Here is a 19337-nt window from a genome sequence, read left to right as displayed (position 1 = left end):
TAAACCCTGACTTTCAGACGTAAGAACCCGGCACTTTTCCCCCGATTGGCAGTTGCTGTGGTGTTGACATGTCTGGCGGTTCAGCCAAAGTTGAAGAGATAATTAGGAGCAAGCGGAGGCTGTGGACGGGATGTCTTCTCAAACCCAGCCTCCCTGGAGGCAACCCTCCCTCGCCAGTCTGGTGCAGATTTCAAAGCATGTGCTAAGCATTTATGTGATACTGATTAAACCCGAGGGCTCCGGGGTGAATTGGCACCGCCTCCAAAACAAAATATGTGCCAGGAGACACGGAGCAAACCATTGCCAGACACCAGAGGGGGATGCATGCGCTCTCTATACAACAAAAGGTGAGTATGGGAATCATCTGCTGCTTTGTGACATCACTTTTCAGCACTTCCCCATGTCTTTTGTTCTATATTTAAATTTAGGAAGAGAAGCGTCTGGTCCTGGGAAGCCCATATGGAAATAATTGCCGGGACCAGTGCAAACCAATTCCCTTCCATTACGCAACTGATGGAGATTAGAATCCATCATTAAAGGTATAAAGAAAGACTATAACTCTCACCGAAGCCAAGTTAAATTTTTCTAATGGCATTAAGCCAGTAAAAGCTATGGATATGGTTGCCATGGGTTACAAGACCCTTGCAAACTCTGCCCATTGTTCTTTGTTTCCATGCAATTTGAACTTCTGATTTCAAAATCCTTTAGCTGGCCATATACAGGAAGATCAGGAAAGACCCAATTGATTGAACCACTGGGGCAGAAACTGGATCACTTTCCTTGTGCAACAGGATTATCCAACATCAGCTGTCATTGGTCTTGTCACACGAGCCAATCAGCTCCCAGCTTGTTCAAAATTCGCCACTATTGACTTGTGTGTGTTCAGCTTTGTCATATTGGATCTTTCCAACCCAACTTGAAAGTCAGAACCCACAGAGCAGTCTGAGGTCCATAGTGGTTCTGTTCTGTTTTGTACATCATTTCTTAAAGGGGTTGTTCACCTTTAAATTAACTTTTTTTGTATGATGTAGCGAGTGACATTCAAAGACAATTTGCTTTTTGATTTTCATTTTATATTATTTGTGGTTTTTGAGTTATTTTCTTTTTTTTGAGTTTTTTATTCAGCGGCTCTCCGGTCTGCAATTTCAGCAATCCCCTAGCAACCGTGCATTGATTAGAATAAAAGACTGGAATATGAATAGGAGAGGCCTGAATAGAAAGAGGAGGGATAAAAAGTAGCAATAACAATACATTTGTAGCCTTACAGAGCATTTGTTTTTTAGATGGGGTTAGTGACCCCCATTTGAAAGCTGAAAAGAGTCAGAAGAAGGAAACACATTCAAAAAAAAAAAAAAAAAAAAAAAAAAATGAAGGCCAGTTGCATAGAATTAGCCATTCTATAACATAGTAAAAATTAACGTAAAGGTGAACCACCCCTTTAACAATTCAGCTGTGGGCTGCTGGGTAATAGGTTCTGGTATTGGCATCGACTCAGTACTGACCAGTCGTTATAGTCCAATGAGTCTAACTGGGCTATAGAGACATAAAATAGATCCGTGACCAGGCGGTGACCAGTTTCCATTGAGTTAAAGGGGAAGGCTGTCGTGATGATGGAAGCTGAAGGCCTGTAGCAAACCGTTATGTTTGCTGGGACTATTTACAGGGTTAATCGCACATTGCAGGTGAATCACACCTGTAGGACTTGCTGTACAAAGTTACCCTGGAGTGCGGGGATGTGCCCTAGAAACCATTTCTAGTTGTGTGTTTTGTTGCAGGAGCTAAAGGTAAAGTGTTACTTCACATCTGGGTAATGAGTGTACTGATAACTGTAGAACCAGCAGGGGGCGCCAATGGATCATTATTGTTTAGTCTCCTGGTTCTATATCAATCTTATAAAATAATGGCACAGAGTGATGGTATCGCTCTCTGCTTAAAGGGAAACTAGAGACTAGTGTATCTTCCATGTCTTCTCTCTGAAAACTTTGTTTATACCAACAAGTGACTGTATTTAAATTATGGTATGAAACTATAGCTTATTGTGTGCCCAGAACATTCCTTCTCTGTATATTTGTATTTATACATATGGGAGGAGGAGGTGCCATATTGATTCCCTTAGACAGTACAGTATGAGGGTATAGCTTATTGTGTGCCCAGAACATTCCTTCTCTGTATATTTGTATTTATACATATGGGAGGAGGAGGTGCCATATTGATTCCCTTAGACAGTACAGTATGAGGGTATAGCTTATTGTGTGCCCAGAACATTCCTTCTCTGTATATTTGTATTTATACATATGGGAGGAGGAGGTGCCATATTGATTCCCTTAGACAGTACAGTATGAGGGTATAGCTTATTGTGTGCCCAGAACATTCCTTCTCTGTATATTTGTATTTATACATATGGGAGGAGGAGGTGCCATATTGATTCCCTTAGACAGTACAGTATGAGGGTATAGCTTATTGTGTGCCCAGAACATTCCTTCTCTGTATATTTGTATTTATACATATGGGAGGAGGAGGTGCCATATTGATTCCCTTAGACAGTACAGTATGAGGGTATAGCTTATTGTGTGCCCAGAACATTCCTTCTCTGTATATTTGTATTTATACATATGGGAGGAGGAGGTGCCATATTGATTCCCTTAGACAGTACAGTATGAGGGTATAGCTTACTGTGTGCCCAGAACATTCCTTCTCTGTATATTTGTATTTATACATATGGGAGGAGGAGGTGCCATATTGATTCCCTTAGACAGTACAGTATGAGGGTATAGCTTATTGTGTGCCCAGAACATTCCTTCTCTGTATATTTGTATTTATGGGAGGAGCTGCCATATTGTTTTCCTTAGTACTGTATGAGTCTGTAGGTGTATACTGTGTGTGTGTGTATATATATATTTATATTATACTGTATATACACAATTTCTGCATATGGGCTTTTTTTTTCCTCTTCATATTACATTATAACATATATATATATATATATATATATATATATATATATATATATATATATATATATATATATATATATATATATATATATATATATATATATATATATACACTGTATATATTTATCTTCATACCTTAAGTCTATTAGAAAATCATATAAACATGAAATAAACCCAATAGGCTGGTTTTGCTTCCAATAAGGATTAATTATATCTTAGTTGGAATCAAATACAAGATACTGTTTTATTATTACACAGAAATAGGGAATCATTTTGAAAAATTTGCATTATTTGATTATAATGGAGTCTATGGGAGACAGTCTTTCTGTAATTTAGAGCTTTCTGGATAACGGGTTTCCGGATAATGGATCCCATATATATATATATATATATATATATATATATATATATATATATATATATAGCTCCAATATTTTAATATTTTAAGATTCTGATTTGTTTAATGTGGTTGTTCACCTTTGAGAGAACTGTTAGATAACTGTTTAGAATTGGCCGTTCTATAACATAACAGTTACCTTAAAGGTGAACCACCCCTTTAAATCCCTGATTGGAATTGTCAATCTTCCCTCCCCTTTTTCCTCATTGGTATTTGGGTCATCAAAATACTGATTTTGTGTTGTAATTATTTTAGCCTATGATTAAGTGTCACGAAGGCTTGAGATGATTTTCTACTTTTTAATCAACAACTTTTTGGTGTGATCTACATGTGACTTGCTAGTGTGCCCTAAACCTCTTATATTTGTAGCTAAATACAGCTGCCGTGTAGCTTTCCTGGCTCCACCATGTAATGATATTGTGTTGAGATCCATGTGTTATGCGCTTATTATTCCTACTATATCTGTATTGTCCCTTACACTTGGTGCTGAGTCGGGTGTTGGAATTACTGGAGATCGCTTCCTTTATTCCCCACGTAATGTTTATAATATTGCTAATTAATATATTTAGATAACGAGACTTTTCGCTTGTTGTGTCCGGAATCAAAGAGCTGGTGATCAGAAGGGGACGTTCCTGCCCTGAACCAGAAATTCAAACAGAAAAGATGAAGCGGAATGGAGATCGGGGTCGGTTCGGTTGCTTAATTAAAACCTACAGAGGTTTAAGCACATGAATATTTTGGCTTCAGCTTCTGTTCCTAATTATCTAAATGATTATTTTGTGTGCCGGAGGGCAGAGACGGGTTGAATTTGGGTGCATACAAAGCGCGACGAGGGAATGGTAATGAGTGTATTTATTACTGTCTGGCTCATCTATTGATGTGGCACATGGATATTTATGGAGATGCTAAAAACTTGTTTAAAAAAATATAATCGACTGATTTCAATGAAAACAGATGCGCGGCTTGGTGGGCCCGTGGCTTTTTAAACCTTGTCTGCCTTAAAGCTTGTGTCTGGTTAATGTTTATTATTCATTGTTATTATTATTATGATGTAATTATAAGGCACCAACATGTCCTGCAACGCTGTGTATAAAGCTGTGTATAAACACACCAAACCTACAAATCACACGACATACTGATCAATACAGAAGGTAAATCTGACCCTGCCCCACAGAGCTAACAATCAGCACAGAGGGACAGTGAGCTGTAGGTTTGTAATAAGGCATTATTTCAGGCAGCGGTGTATCTAAGCTACTCTAGCCATGCACATAAACCAGTATCCATGGCAGTTAATAAGTGAACAGTATGTGTGAATCTTTTTATTGTCCCTTTTTAGATTTCATATTACTAGTGAATCCCCCAGTACAGGTATAGTCCACCAAGAGCGAGCACACTGTGAAGTATAGACCATCATGAGCAAGCAGCACAAGTAGAGTACAGCAGGAGCAAGCAGACAGTGAAGTATAGACCATCACAAGTTAACAGGCAGCACAAGTAGAGTCCAGCAGGAGCGAGCAGGCAGAGTCCAGCAGGAGCGAGCAGGCAGAGTCCAGCAGGAGCGAGCAGGCAGAGTCCAGCAGGAGCGAGCAGGCAGGGTCCAGCAGGAGCGAGCAGGCAGGGTCCAGCAGGAGCGAGCAGGCAGGGTCCAGCAGGAGCGAGCAGGCAGGGTCCAGCAGGAGCGAGCAGGCAGGGTCCAGCAGGAGCGAGCAGGCAGGGTCCAGCAGGAGCGAGCAGGCAGGGTCCAGCAGCCACTACTAGTATCGAAAAATGTCACTATGATCAGCTTGGTTTTGTTTCTCACTCACTCACTCTATCTGGTTGGCAGGATCAGCAATGCTGAGAAACCAGAAAGCAGGAGGACGTGTTATACTGTAATAACGATGTTGTGCTGAATATAATACAATTGTTACACCATAATATGTATGTAATGTTTCCACTGATAACTTTTGTTGGCCACGTGTGTTTCTCTCAAGTTGGGCCCCTGGCTAAATGCCCTTTCTGCTCTCTCTGATAATGAATCTGGCTGTTTGTGCTTCCACTTCTCATACTCAGTGTAGATCTGCTCCCAGGCTGTTGTCTATTTCAGTTCCCTGTCAGGCCTCTAGGGGGAGCTGCTTGTCCATTCTTTATCGGTGAAAGAGAAATTGGAGCCCAGAGTGAAGATTAGAGTTCAGAGCATTTGTATCCATTACATGACTGGTGTATAGCAGATTATACTCCCTATTTACAACTGCCCCTGTGTATTATATGGATTCTTTCTCTTGAATTCACAGTAGGACATTCCATCTTTGTTTTTATACGGGTAGGAGCTGCCATACGTTTTCCTTACACTGTATGAAGGTGTTGGGCATAATGCAGAAATCCGTGTGTGTAATAACAGACAGGCCCTGCTGGGGGCAGCCTCACCTTGTTCTCTGCAGAGCTGACACTTAGTTTGTGGTCAGATGTCAGAATGATGAAGAGCCAGAGCAGTTAGAGCCGGGGCCCTTCTCTCATCTTCACCTGGAGGGGTTTTATTCACAGTATGAGAGACCTGCAGGGAGATTGTGTGCACTAAATGAGCCCTGTATATTGTTTTTATATAGCAGATTCCTTGTAATCTCCTGCCACCTTGCCTTAGCCGTCAGACTGCAGAGCTGGCACTTTAAAGGAGAAGGAAAGGCTAAAATTAAGTAAGCTTTATCAGAAAGATCTATATAAATATACCAGTAAACACTCAAAGTAGTGCTGCTTTGAGTCCTCCGTCAAAAGAAACACAGCATTTCTTTCCTTTTATTGTGTACACATGGGCGATCTGTCACATAGGAGCCAATCTGGGTACAAATGTGAGACTAGGTTGTGGGACTGCGGGGCAACCTGATGCAACTGGGACCATATAAAGGCACAAGGCTGAGTTATACAGGGAACTCTGAGTATCACTCATGTATTATAAGGGATAATGTATCCCCTACTGTAAATGATAAGGATATTAGAAGTCACTGAGGGGTTGTTCTGTGACCATATAAAGGCACAAGGCTGCAGGCTGAGTTATACAGGGAACTCTGAGTATCACTCATGTATTATAAGGGATAATCTACCCCCTACTGTAAATGATAAGGATATTAGAAGTCACTGAGGGGTTGTTCTGTGACCATATAAAGGCACAAGGCTGCAGGCTGAGTTATACAGGGAACTCTGAGTATCACTCATGTATTGTAAGGGGCAGCAGGGACTGTTCCTGCTGAATTGTGCTTAGTACAGGGAATAACTATGCTGCCATAGTTTTATGGGATCTCTCTGTACAGACTATGAACAAACTTAGGGACTGTTCCTGCTGAATTGTGCTTAGTACAGGGAATACCTATGCTGCCATAGTTTTATGGGATCTCTCTGTACAGACTATGAGCAAACTTAGGGACTGTTCCTGCTGAATTGTGCTTACTACAGGGGAAAACCTATGCTGCCATAGTTTTATGGGATCTCTCTGTACAGACTATGAGCAAACTTAGGGACTATTCCTGCTGAATTGTGCTTAGTACAGGGAATACCTATGCTGCCATAGTTTTATGGGATCTCTCTGTACAGACTATGAGCAAACTTAGGGGACTGTTCCTGCTGAATTGTGCTTAGTACAGGGAATACCTATGCTGCCATAGTTTTATGGGATCTCTCTGTACAGACTATGAGCAAACTTAGGGGCTGTTCCTGCTGAATTGTGCTTAGTACAGGGAATACCTATGTACCATAGTTTTATGGGATCTCTCTGTACAGACTATGAGCAAACTTAGGGACTGTTCCTGCTGAATTGTGCTTAGTACAGGGAATACCTATGCTGCCATAGTTTTATGGGATCTCTCTGTACAGACTATGAGCAAACTTAGGGGCTGTTCCTGCTGAATTGTGCTTAGTACAGGGAATACCTATGTACCATAGTTTTATGGGATCTCTCTGTACAGACTATGAGCAAACTTAGGGGACTGTTCCTGCTGAATTGTGCTTAGTACAGGGAATACCTATGCTGCCATAGTTTTATGGGATCTCTCTGTACAGACTATGAGCAAACTTAGGGGACTGTTCCTGCTGAATTGTGCTTAGTACAGGGAATACCTATGCTGCCATAGTTTTATGGGATCTCTCTGTACAGACTATGAGCAAACTTAGGGGACTGTTCCTGCTGAATTGTGCTTAGTACAGGGAATACCTATGCTGCCATAGTTTTATGGGATCTCTCTGTACAGACTATGAGCAAACTTAGGGGCTGTTCCTGCTGAATTGTGCTTAGTACAGGGAATACCTATGTACCATAGTTTTATGGGATCTCTCTGTACAGACTATGAGCAAACTTAGGGGGCTGTTCCTGCTGAATTGCTCTCATTATAGCGGGAGACGTATGCTGTCAGTGCATGAATGAATCTAGCAGATCATACATGAATACAATAATATACATTTTATCCATTTCCATGTTGTCCGTACTCCATGCTGTGAATGTGTAAGCTCTGCTGGCTAGAGACTTAATGTTCCCGACAATTCAAACTAAACAGATCAATTACAAGTGTGTGTTAATGAGTTATGACCTTCAGTCTCCCAGGCTTGTGCATGTGAAGTGGCAGCGTTCCTCCCCTAGTTGAGTGCCAGCGAGAGGATTACAAGTACTTTCATATCGTATGTGTTTATTTTGGCTCAGTCACTGATTACAGAGGGGCAGTTTCCATGTGCCGCCACTTCTCCACATATTTCAGCTACTGCCTAATCCCCTTATTCACATAGACCAGCGACCCATTTGTTTGTCAGGCTGATGAGTTGTTTTCTTTTCCCTTTCAAAGTAAATGGGATCTGCACTGAGCCTGAAAACTGTCACCCAATGCTGTGATCCATTACCAGCAGCAAAGTGGCACACCATGAAATGCAGGACAGGACTGCTGCTTACAATGGGGATCAGATAGGATCTGTGCAGTCACTGGGACAGAATGTTCTGTTATACAGATAGCTAGAATCTCAGCTGCCATAAAGCAGGACAGGACTGCTGCTTACAATGGGGATCAGATAGGATCTGTGCAGCCACTGGGACAGAATGCTCTGTTATACAGATAGCTAGAATCTCAGCTGCCATAAAGCAGGACAGGACTGCTGCTTACAATGGGGATCAGATAGGATCTGTGACTGAATGATGTGAATATCTTCACTAACAATATGATTTCTGTTTCTCAGGCTCAGCAGCAGAGGACACTGGACAACATTCTGTCTGTACAGGGCAAGCGAGGCCTCGCCAAGAGACCTAGAAAATGCCCAAGCCCAGAGCTGAATGGCACTAGCCCTATGTCTGAGCAGGATTCTGGCATTTTGGATGTGGAGGATGAAGAAGAGGAGGAAGAGGTAATACCATTGGTATAAAGGTCCAATAGAATTCAGTGATAAGAAGGCAAATCTTCATTAACGTTTACTTGGCTGCACAGTGAAATATTTAAAAAGACAATATTATTAGATTATTTCTACTTTTAAGTTACTGATTGTCTTTTGTCTCCATTTGTCCATCACACTCCCCTGTCTACTCAAGTTCCCTGAGACATTTGCTCTCTCAGTTTGACATTACAGTTCTTTTATTTTTCTCTTTCCCTGGCAGGCCCCCGGGACACAGGATTTGGTTGATTTTTCTCCTGTATATCGCTGTTTGCACATCTACACTGTACTGGTGAGTAGATATTTAAAATATGTAGGCAAACTGACAGTGGTGGTAAAAAAAAATTATGCAGAGTATTTCTTTTCAATACTCACCCCAAATCTCCCCCTAACTGACCTTCAGACTGGGCCCCCTTAGCTCATAACAAGGTTACAGATATATAGAAACATTGGGGTAACAGTCACCCTGTTATAGTTCCAGGGGTACCCAGGGTACAAATAAGCACTCACCCCAAATCTCCCCCTAACTGACCTTCAGACTGGGACCCCTTAGCTCATAACAAGGTTACAGATATATAGAAACATTGGGGTGTCACCCTGCTATTGTTCCAGGGGTACCCAGGGTACAAATAAGCACTCACCCCAAATCTCCCCCTAACTGTGCCCCATAGCTCATAACAAGGTTACAGATATATAGAAACATTGGGGTAACAGTCACCCTGCTATAGTTCCAGGGGTACCCAGGGTACAAATAAACGCTCACCCCAAATCTCCTCCTAACTGACCTTCAGACTGGGCCCCCTTAGCTCATAACAAGGTTACAGATATATAGAAACATTGGGGTGTCACCCTGCTATAGTTCCAGGGGTACCCAGGGTACAAATAAACACTCACCCCAAATCTCCCCCTAACTGACCTTCAGACTGGGCCCCCTTAGCTCATAACAAGGTTACAGATATATAGAAACATTGGGGTGTCACCTGCTATAGTTAGACAAAGTACAGTGTGATGCTATTCATCATGCTCATGGCTATTAGTAGATTGGTATGCAGTGATTGGCTGAGGGGTGCCACACAGAGCTGCTTTACTTCACATTATCCACTGGGACACGTCTTTTGTCAGCAACATCTCTCCCCGCTTCCCTCGAGTATTCTGCTCCCCCTGCTCTCCGGTATTTGGAGTTGTCTTTTCACTGGAATGACAGGACCTATTCTTTTCATTCTCATGTAGGGATATTTGAGTATCAGGAACACTCGGTGGCCTCTGACATGTCCCCTCTTCTCCCTACAAATGTTTATGTTGTTGCAGTATTGTCTAGAGCTCTGTATTTAGTTCCACCATTATTGTTCTGCTTATTTCATTGGTATCAGTTGTAAGCAGGTTCTGTTGCCCAAAAAGCCATGATTCTAATATTCCTTCCATTGTAGCACAGGTATCCCTGCTCTTCTACCACTCATATCCCACCCATTGTACCACTCATATCCCACCCATTGTGTCACCAGCACCCCTGCCCTTTGTCCTGCCGGTATCCCTGGCCTGGAGCCACTGATATTCCATAGGAGAGTTGTGTGGCCACTGTACAAAAGACACCCGCAACCCCGGGCCTTGATTCTCTGGGGGGTTTCTGTGCGACCCCTTGTGACCCGCAGATAAGGCAAGTGCTGAGCGATGGGTCAGATCCTGTTTGCAGCTAAAGGAAATGTTCTCCTTTGTTTTGTATAGGAAACATCATAGCCCCCTACTATCCACATAATATTTAAAATCATGTGTACAGCGGCTGCTTCCTAATGCCGTCACCTGAACTCTTAGCCCCCTCTTTGCATAAACACAGCAATATTTATTATTCTTTACATCCCCCAGTGACCGACCCTGCTTTCAGCTTGAGCTTTATGAGTGAGACGCTAGTGTGTTCCCCCGAGGAATGATATGAGAGGGGCAGATCTGGTGAGCTTATCAGCGGGACACCACTTCACATATTGTACTGGGGGGGGGTCAGCGGTCGGTCAGACTCCGGCAATCTTGGGCACGGCACCTACAAATACGGCACTTAGTATTATCACACAAATATGGCACTTAGTATTATCACACGGGTCGCCCGGACGGGTCGCCAGGAAGAGCTGAACTCTCTCAGGAAGGTTACTGACGGGAAAGGAGAGTGACGAGAGGGTCAGGATCAGGTTAATGATTGCGGCTCGCTGAACTTGGGAAGCGCATTTAGGACCACCAAGTATAATAGCCAGAAATGGACAAGGGGAGTCTCACCCTTTCAGTTTTGGGGGAGAAGCTGCTCTTCTTCTATGGAAATATATTCCTAAAGCCTGTCCTCAGCTGACCTGATCAGTCATGGTTATTATTAGACTTATCCTCAAAATATTCCAGGGGCCCATGCGGCCGGGCAATTGAACCCTTGGCTAGAGAGCAGTGTGCCACTTACACGTGCAAACTCACTGTCATACGTGTAATATATTTGGTGCCACTTACACATGCAAACTCACTGTCATACATGTTATATATCTGGTGCCACTTACACGCGCAAACTCACTGTCATACGTGTAATATATCTGGTGCCTCAGGGCTGCTGTCCAAGGTGCTGCTTCTGATAGCAGATCAGTGATTTCCTTTGCACCTCTAGTAGTTTATATATCAGAGAATTCCTCTGCACCTCTAGTACTTTATATATCAGAGAATTCCTCTGCACTTCTAGTAGTTTATATATCAGAGAATTCCTCTGTTTCAGTAGAACCTTACTGGTACTTTCTATTTCCTGCTCTATCCCCATTAGAAACTTACTGGTACTTTCTATTTCCTGCTCTATCCCCAGTAGAAACTTACTGGTACATTCTATTTCCTGCTCTATCCCCAGTAGAAACTTACTGGTACTTTTTATTTCCTGCTCTATCCCCAGTAGAAACTTACTGGTACTTTTTATTTCCTGCTCTATCCCCAGTAGAAACTTACTGGTACTTTCTATTTCCTGCTCTATCCCCAGTAGAAACTTACTGGTAAAATCTATATCCTGCTCTATCCCCAGTAGAAACTTACTGGTACTTTCTATTTCCTGCTCTATCCCCAGTAGAAACTTACTGGTAAATTCTATATCCTGCTCTATCCCCAGTAGAAACTTACTGGTACTTTCTATTTCCTGCTCTATCCCCAGTAGAAACTTACTGGTAAATTCTATATCCTGCTCTATCCCCAGTAGAAACTTACTGGTACTTTCTATTTCCTGCTCTATCCCCAGTAGAAACTTACTGGTACTTTTTATTTCCTGCTCTATCCCCAGTAGAAACTTACTGGTACTTTTTATTTCCTGCTCTATCCCCAGTAGAAACTTACTGGTAAAATCTATATCCTGCTCTATCCCCAGTAGAAACTTACTGGTACTTTCTATTTCCTGCTCTATCCCCAGTAGAACCTTACTGGTACTTTCTTTTTCCTGCTCTATCCCCAGTAGAAACTTACTGGTAAACTCTATATCCTGCTCTATCCCCAGTAGAAACTTACTGGTACATTCTATTTCCTGCTCTATCCCCAGTAGAAACTTACTGGTACTTTCTATTTCCTGCTCTATCCCCAGTAGAAACTTACTGGTACATTCTATTTCCTGCTCTATCCCCAGTAGAAACTTACTGGTACTTTCTATTTCCTGCTCTATCCCCAGTAGAAACTTACTGGTACTTTCTATTTCCTGCTCTATCCCCAGTAGAAACTTACTGGTACTTTCTATTTCCTGCTCTATCCCCAGTAGAAACTTACTGGTACTTTTTATTTCCTGCTCTATCCCCAGTAGAAACTTACTGGTACTTTCTATTTCCTGCTCTATCCCCAGTAGAAACTTACTGGTACATTCTATTTCCTGCTCTATCCCCAGTAGACTCCCATTTCCCACCATTCCCATGAGATGGGCTTGTGGCTAAATCGTCCCCCCTCATGTCCGTATTCTCCTGAGGCCGTAGCATGAACTTGTCTCCCACTTACCAGCTGACCCAGTGTATGAGATGGGACAAAACTCAGTATTAATGGCTCCAGGGCTGGTTTATTTAACCATAGTTACTGACTTCCTGATGCTATTGGACTCCCAGCAACACTTGATAGCTTTTGGAAATCCTGTGCATTCCAATAGGTATTAGTGTCATGTCTCTGTAACTGCCCTGAGGGGGAAAAAGATCTTGACTAGCACTGGGCATAGTCCCCCAGATGCCTTCAACTGTCACATATTGACTAGTGCACATATTTTGGGTGTCATTTTCCTGCTTCCAGTTAAAAGCAGTGCATTTGTTGCAGTGATGTGATTCGAACCTGCACTGCTCCGTAATATGAGTCTCCTGTAGGTTCCCTCCAAGGAATTCCTCTTTTTTGACTTCCCGCTCCCAACCAATTATTGATCATTTACTGGAACTCACATCTCTGCTTAGAATATGGAACCGGTTTCAGTTTTAAATTTCAGCTTTGATTTTCTATAATGACGACACATGTTTTGTCTGTAAGTCAAATCAATACCCGCTGGCTCCAAGCTATCTAGGCATCTGCCCTGTGCTCAACAGGATAAATCACACCATACTGATATACGGATTTGGAATAATCACCCATTTTACAGTGGGGCACAGGGAGAGGCCAGTTTACGTTGGGGCACAGGGAGAGGCCAGTTTACATTGGGGCACAGGGAGAGGCCGTATATCAGAGGTCAGCTTACGTTGGGGCACAGGGAGAGGCCAGTTTACGTTGGGGCACAGGGAGGGGCCAGTTTATGTTGGAGCACGGAGAGAGGCCAGCTTATGTTAGGGCACAGAGAGAGAGGTCAGCTTACGTTGGGGCACAGGGAGAGGCCAGCTTACGTTGGGGCACAGGGAGAGGTCAGTTTACGTTGGGGGGCACAGGGAGAGGCCAGTTGACGTTGGGGGGCACAGGGAGAGGCCAGTTGACGTTGGGGGGCACAGGGAGAGGCCAGTTGACGTTGGGGGGGCACAGGGAGAGGCCAGTTGACGTTGGGGGGCACAGGGAGAGGCCAGTTGACGTTGGGGGGCACAGGGAGAGGCCAGTTGACGTTGGGGCACAGGGAGAGGCCAGTTGACGTTGGGGCACAGGGAGAGGCCAGTTTATGTTGGGGATGTAAAAAAAAAGAGGTTTTGTATATTTTAACATTATATTATGTGGAAGAGTAATGCTGGGAACGACATCTAGTGCCTGGGAAGCTGGTACAGTAAGTCTTGTAGTACTAATATGCTGAGACCCTGCAAGTTCTCTGATTTCTTTAAAAAAAAAAAAAAAACTCCAGACATTTTTAAGGCAAACCCAATAAAGGCCATTCCACTACTAATCTGTACCTCAGATTGAGTTAAAAATTCCCACCCATAAATCTTATTTTATTGTTCTAGAATGTACCAAAACCCCACTGACTTGTCTTTCACTCGTTAGCTGATCATGTGGGGCTTGCCACGTAAGTTTTGTAATGACGCAGAACGACTGTGTTTATTATACCGACCTTTCATCTGATTTCAGGGTTCAAGGGAGACCTTTGAAAACTACTACAGGAAGCAGAGAAGAAAGCAGGCAAGGCTGGTCTTACAGCCGCCATCCAACATGGTAGGTCCCTTCATTTCTTTTGATCAATATTTAAATTTACCACTATCCCAGTAGCAAAATACTGTCCTGTGCTAAGGGCCAGTAACCTAAATAATGCCTCGTATACACCATGTATCCTTTCATGTGCCCTTGTGGAACCATTGTTTGTGCCCAAGCAACTGGAATCTAATTGATATTGCTGGGTAGGCTTTATTGTGAGGCTTTATTTGGATGACAGATCACATATAAGACATTGAGGATTTGGAAGTGTGGCTGTATAAAAGTTAGATGATTGCAACAAAGCAATTTGGCCTCCTCGTATCTGGTGCTTTTTCTGCATATGGCAACTTTACCTTTTGCTGCCCCCCCCCCCCACTGGTACAGAGGAGCTTACTAGAAAGTTATGATTAGAAATAAGAATTAAAATGCATCAGTGTGTTTTGTACATTACACCTTTGCTTCTCATTCCAGCATGAAACATTGGACGGATACAGAAAGTACTTCCACCAGATAATAGGGTAAGTCATTCTCTTACATAAGCTTCAGGGGCACGTTTATGCATCAGGCATATAGCATATTATGATTCTGATATATGATTGTTGTTTCTATATGTAACTTACATACTCTTTCTCTCTCCTCCTCCTCCTCAGCTTTTTTGTGGTGGAAGATCACATCTTACATACAACACTTGGCCTCGTCAATAGAGCCTACATAGATGAACTGTGGGACTTGGCCTTGTCCAAAACAATGGCAGCCCTGCGGACACATTCGGTAAGTAGATAACCCACCATAAGCTGGAAATGTCTTCTAAATGGCCACTGTCCTTTGTTGTAATTCAGTGTACACTGGACAAATATGCAGGGTTAGCCCCTATGCTGGCATTAGCTGCCTGACCTACCTAGCACACGCAATGGATTTTGCCGAAGAAACTGAAGAGTTTGAATCCACTGCATGTGCCTGTACCTGGGCCAAAACAAATGTTCCCTGTGCATGCTTGACAAAGGGCTCCGCCCGAAACGTTGCACTGCACTCCCCAATAAACTCTTGAGGTGTTTCATCAGACCTGTGTGCCATTGGATTTTTTCTATTGGAGCCATGTGCGTGCAGGACAGAAGACTAATAATAGTGATGGGGTTGATTCTTTTCACCCCCATGTGGCAGTAGTATAAAGTTGGCCATATAAACACAGATAATATCTTATCAAACTAATTTTTGTACGATTTTCGGTGCTTGTATGAGGGGAGATGAGCCGACCGATATTGGCATAAGACTTGCATATCGACAGAAGACTTGGGTGTCGACAGAAGACTTGGATATCGGCTCGTCGATTGGGCTGGTCGGAAAATTTTGATCAGGCACCTTTGAAGGCAACCAAAAATCGGCCATTGTTAGTGCTGAATGGTCAGATACAGGTAGAATTCTATGGTTTCTATATGTATATCTGACCATTCAGCTCTACACGTGTGTATTGAAACAAACAATCTTTCTTGGAAAGATCGTAATTCTAACATCTATGGCCACCTTAAGTCTTGCCCACTACTAGATTTTTTAGGTGGATCATCACTGCATAAACTGCATCTAGCCAGCCCAAGAGACAATGGCTAAAATGGCAAACTGGGCTAGGAACAGCTTCATAGAAGCTTGAGGGGGGGGGGGGAATCAAAAAGGAAAATGTACAGCGAATAAAACAAGTGCAAATAAAGTGATTTTATATGATAAAAATCCTGATTGTGTCTAGGACAGCGAGCTTCGTCCTAACTTGTGACTCTCTTAATAGTTGCCACTAGGGTTGCCACCTGGCCGGTATTTTACTGGCCTGGCTGGTAAAAATGATGGCTGATCCCAATGTTATTAATAGGGAATAAAGATAAATATATAGGAAGGTCAGTGATCCCAATGTTATTAATAGGGAATAATGATAAATATATAGGAAGGCCAGTGATATGATCCCAATGTTATTAATAAGGAATAAAGATAAATATATAGGAAGGTCAGTGATCCCAATGTTATTAATAGGGAATAAAGATAAATATATAGGAAGGTCAGTGATCCCAATGTTATTAATAGGAAATAAAGATAAATATATAGGAAGGTCAGTGATCCCAATGTTATTAATAGGGAATAAAGATAAATATATAGGAAGGTCAGTGATCCCAATGTTATTAATAGGGAATAAAGATAAATATATAGGAAGGTCAGTGATCCCAATGTTATTAATAGGGAATAAAGATAAATATATAGGAAGGTCAGTGATCCCAATGTTATTAATAGGGAATAAAGATAAATATATAGGAAGGTCAGTGATCCCAATGTTATTAATAGGGAATAAAGATAAATATATAGGAAGGTCAGTGATCCCAATGTTATTAATAGGGAATAAAGATAAATCTATAGGAAGGTCAGTGATCCCAATGTTATTAATAGGGAATAAAGATAAATATATAGGAAGGTCAGTGATCCCAATGTTATTAATAGGGAATAAAGATAAATATATAGGAAGGTCAGTGATCCCAATGTTATTAATAGGGAATAAAGATAAATATATAGGAAGGCCAGTGATCCCAATGTTATTAATAGGGAATAAAGATAAATATATAGGAAGGTCAGTGATCCCAATGTTATTAATAGGGAAAAAAGATAAATATACAGGAAGGCCAGTATTTTTTTCCAGAAAAGGTGGCAACCCTAGTTGCCATGCTACACTTTGGAATGCTGGGAATTGTAGTTCCACCCACAGCTGCAGATTTGGCTCATGTTTTATCAGTTTCACTTTTCTCCTGCTTTGCTTGTAGTCCTACTGCTCCGATCCCAACCTGGTGTTAGATCTGAAGAATCTCATAGTCCATTTTGCTGACACACTGCAGGTAGGATGCCATGCTTGTTTCTTTTAGCTCCCTACCTAGTTGTCTGTCTTTCCTGTAGACCCCTCTCTGTCTCCGTTATGACCTCCCTGTAGCCACCGTACCAATGCCTTTTGTGTTGCCAATTCCTGCAGGGTTATGGTTTCCCAGTGAACCAGCTGTTCGACATGCTGCTAGAGATCAGAGACCAGTACAGTGAGATCCTACTGAAGAAATGGGCTCTATTATTCAGGTGAGTAAATATTTACTACCCCCAAGTCTTCAGCTTTCTACACAACACTGGCTTGTGTTCCATCTCCTAAATCCAGGCGGAGCTACTTGCAGACATTTGTGGTGTAGATGGTGTCACCCAGAATTGGTGGCTTCCACATTGACAAGTGACACCATCAAAAGTGTTGGCAACTCCTTTCCCATCATTGGAGAGGATCTTCCTGCTGGGAATGGCATGTTCTTTGATTTCATCCTTAGTGATACCAAAACCCTTTGTGCCTTAGAACACCCATTATTAATATGCCTCTATCAATGCACGATCCTTTAATTTATACTTTAATGGCAATATCATTTTTCCCTGGAGGATCTAGTGAGCACATGACTGATGGCTCTCATCCTGTAAGCTATTGATTTGTGTCTCATTATCTAGAAATATACTAGACACAGACAACTACAGCCCCATCCCGGTGACTGACGAAGAAACTTACCGGAAGTTGGTAGGGCAGTTCCCTTTCCAGGACTCTGAAGTAGAGAAGGTAAGCGGACATCTGAGTGCTCCAACCACACACTTCTCTGTTGCATTTATTCCTTGAATAAGATTCATATTTGGACCCTGTTAAAAAGATGGCGGACATGTAGGGCTCTGGTGCTCAAGGAGTGGTCCTTCGGGTGAACCAAACAGGGCTGAATCATTGTATTTTTAAATTGGTAATGAAAGCAATAGTTATATACAATGTTTTTTCTGTCTCCTACATTTCCTAAATGTCTCTATTTTTTGCTTTGCAGCAACAGTTTCCTAAAAAGTTTCCCTTCTCGGAATTTGTACCCAAAGTGTACTGTCAGATCAAGGAGTTCATCTACGCTTGTCTGAAGTTCTCTGAGGATTTGCACCTAAGGTAAATGTGCCTTTTTATTATCCTGATCTTCACGTGTCTGGTAAAGTGGTTGCCCTTTGCCCTCTTGGGACCAGAATGAGACTTTATCTGCCCATGCTATTTCTGCAGTGCTAGTTACTTTCAGCTGTTGCTGAGAGGGATCCACCACCTACTTGCTGGACCATACTATTCAAAAAGAGGGAGAGAGGCTTCTTGTGTTTTAGCTGGTCTTATTCATCCCCATAAACTCTTGCCTTTCTCAATCTGAAGAGGATAAGGAGTGAAAAGGTCAATGGAGCAGACTGACCCGCAGGCCCCCACGTTTGCAGTATTAATGCCTTTGAACCTTCCCAAGTGTAACCTGCACCCATCTGTCACTCTGCCCTAGTAGATAACAACCCTTGTCCTTTTCAACCTTATAGATGGCCACTGACAGATAAAAGGCACGTCCATTCAGTAGCACGGCTTGCAAAGATAGTGCTATTAGACCTGGGGTGTGTTAGGATAAACTCCAAATCACTTTCCATGTGTAGAGATTCAGCAAGAATTATAATTTAGTCCCTCACCCAGCCAGTGGTGTATAGGGAGATTCAAGGTATTAGAGCGTGTACTTTGGGCATCTCAGGGATTGCATCATGCAAACTGCATTTTAATGGAGAACAAAACACTAAAAATGAATGTGGCTAAAAATGGCATGTTTTATATTGTGAACTTATTGCACAAGGCTAAAGTTTGAGCTTGTCAATAGCAGCAATGATCCAGGACTTCAAACTTGTCACAGGGGGTCACCATCTTGGAAAGTGTCTGTGACACTCACATGCTCAGTGGGCTCTGATTGGCTGTTGAGAAGCTAAGCTTAGGGCTCGTCACTAATTATCCAGCAGAAAATGAGCTTCCTTGGCTGTAATATAAGCTGATGCTACAGGTTTGCTGATTATTCAATTCTGATGCTAATTGCACTGGTTTCTGTGCTGCCATGTAGTAATTATGTGTATTAATTACTAATCAGCCTTATACTGTGACATTTCTATTCTATGTGTACTGTATATTGTGAGTGGCTCCCTAAGCTCAGTAAGTGACAGCAGCACAGAGCATGTGAATC

The 19337-nt window shown here is 42.3% G+C and overlaps 1 protein-coding gene across 4 annotated transcripts in view; it reads left to right on the top strand.

Moving 5' to 3' along the window:
* exoc6b.S (exocyst complex component 6B S homeolog) overlaps positions 1 to 19337 on the top strand; it is a 105813-nt gene that overhangs the window by 28926 nt on the left and 57550 nt on the right. For all 4 annotated transcript variants that reach the window (XM_018242964.2, XM_018242965.2, XM_018242966.2 and 1 more), the window contains exons 7-15: positions 8539 to 8703; positions 8951 to 9019; positions 14227 to 14310; positions 14761 to 14807; positions 14940 to 15060; positions 17082 to 17153; positions 17285 to 17382; positions 17791 to 17896; positions 18147 to 18256. In XM_018242964.2, coding sequence (XP_018098453.1) covers positions 8539 to 8703; positions 8951 to 9019; positions 14227 to 14310; positions 14761 to 14807; positions 14940 to 15060; positions 17082 to 17153; positions 17285 to 17382; positions 17791 to 17896; positions 18147 to 18256 — 872 coding nt within the window. The remainder of the gene's footprint in view (positions 1 to 8538; positions 8704 to 8950; positions 9020 to 14226; positions 14311 to 14760; positions 14808 to 14939; positions 15061 to 17081; positions 17154 to 17284; positions 17383 to 17790; positions 17897 to 18146; positions 18257 to 19337) is intronic.

The sequence above is a fragment of the Xenopus laevis genome, chromosome 1S, assembly GCF_017654675.1.
Source record: "Xenopus laevis strain J_2021 chromosome 1S, Xenopus_laevis_v10.1, whole genome shotgun sequence".
NCBI lineage: Eukaryota > Metazoa > Chordata > Amphibia > Anura > Pipidae > Xenopus > Xenopus laevis.
This window is presented reverse-complemented; position numbering and strand designations above follow the sequence as displayed.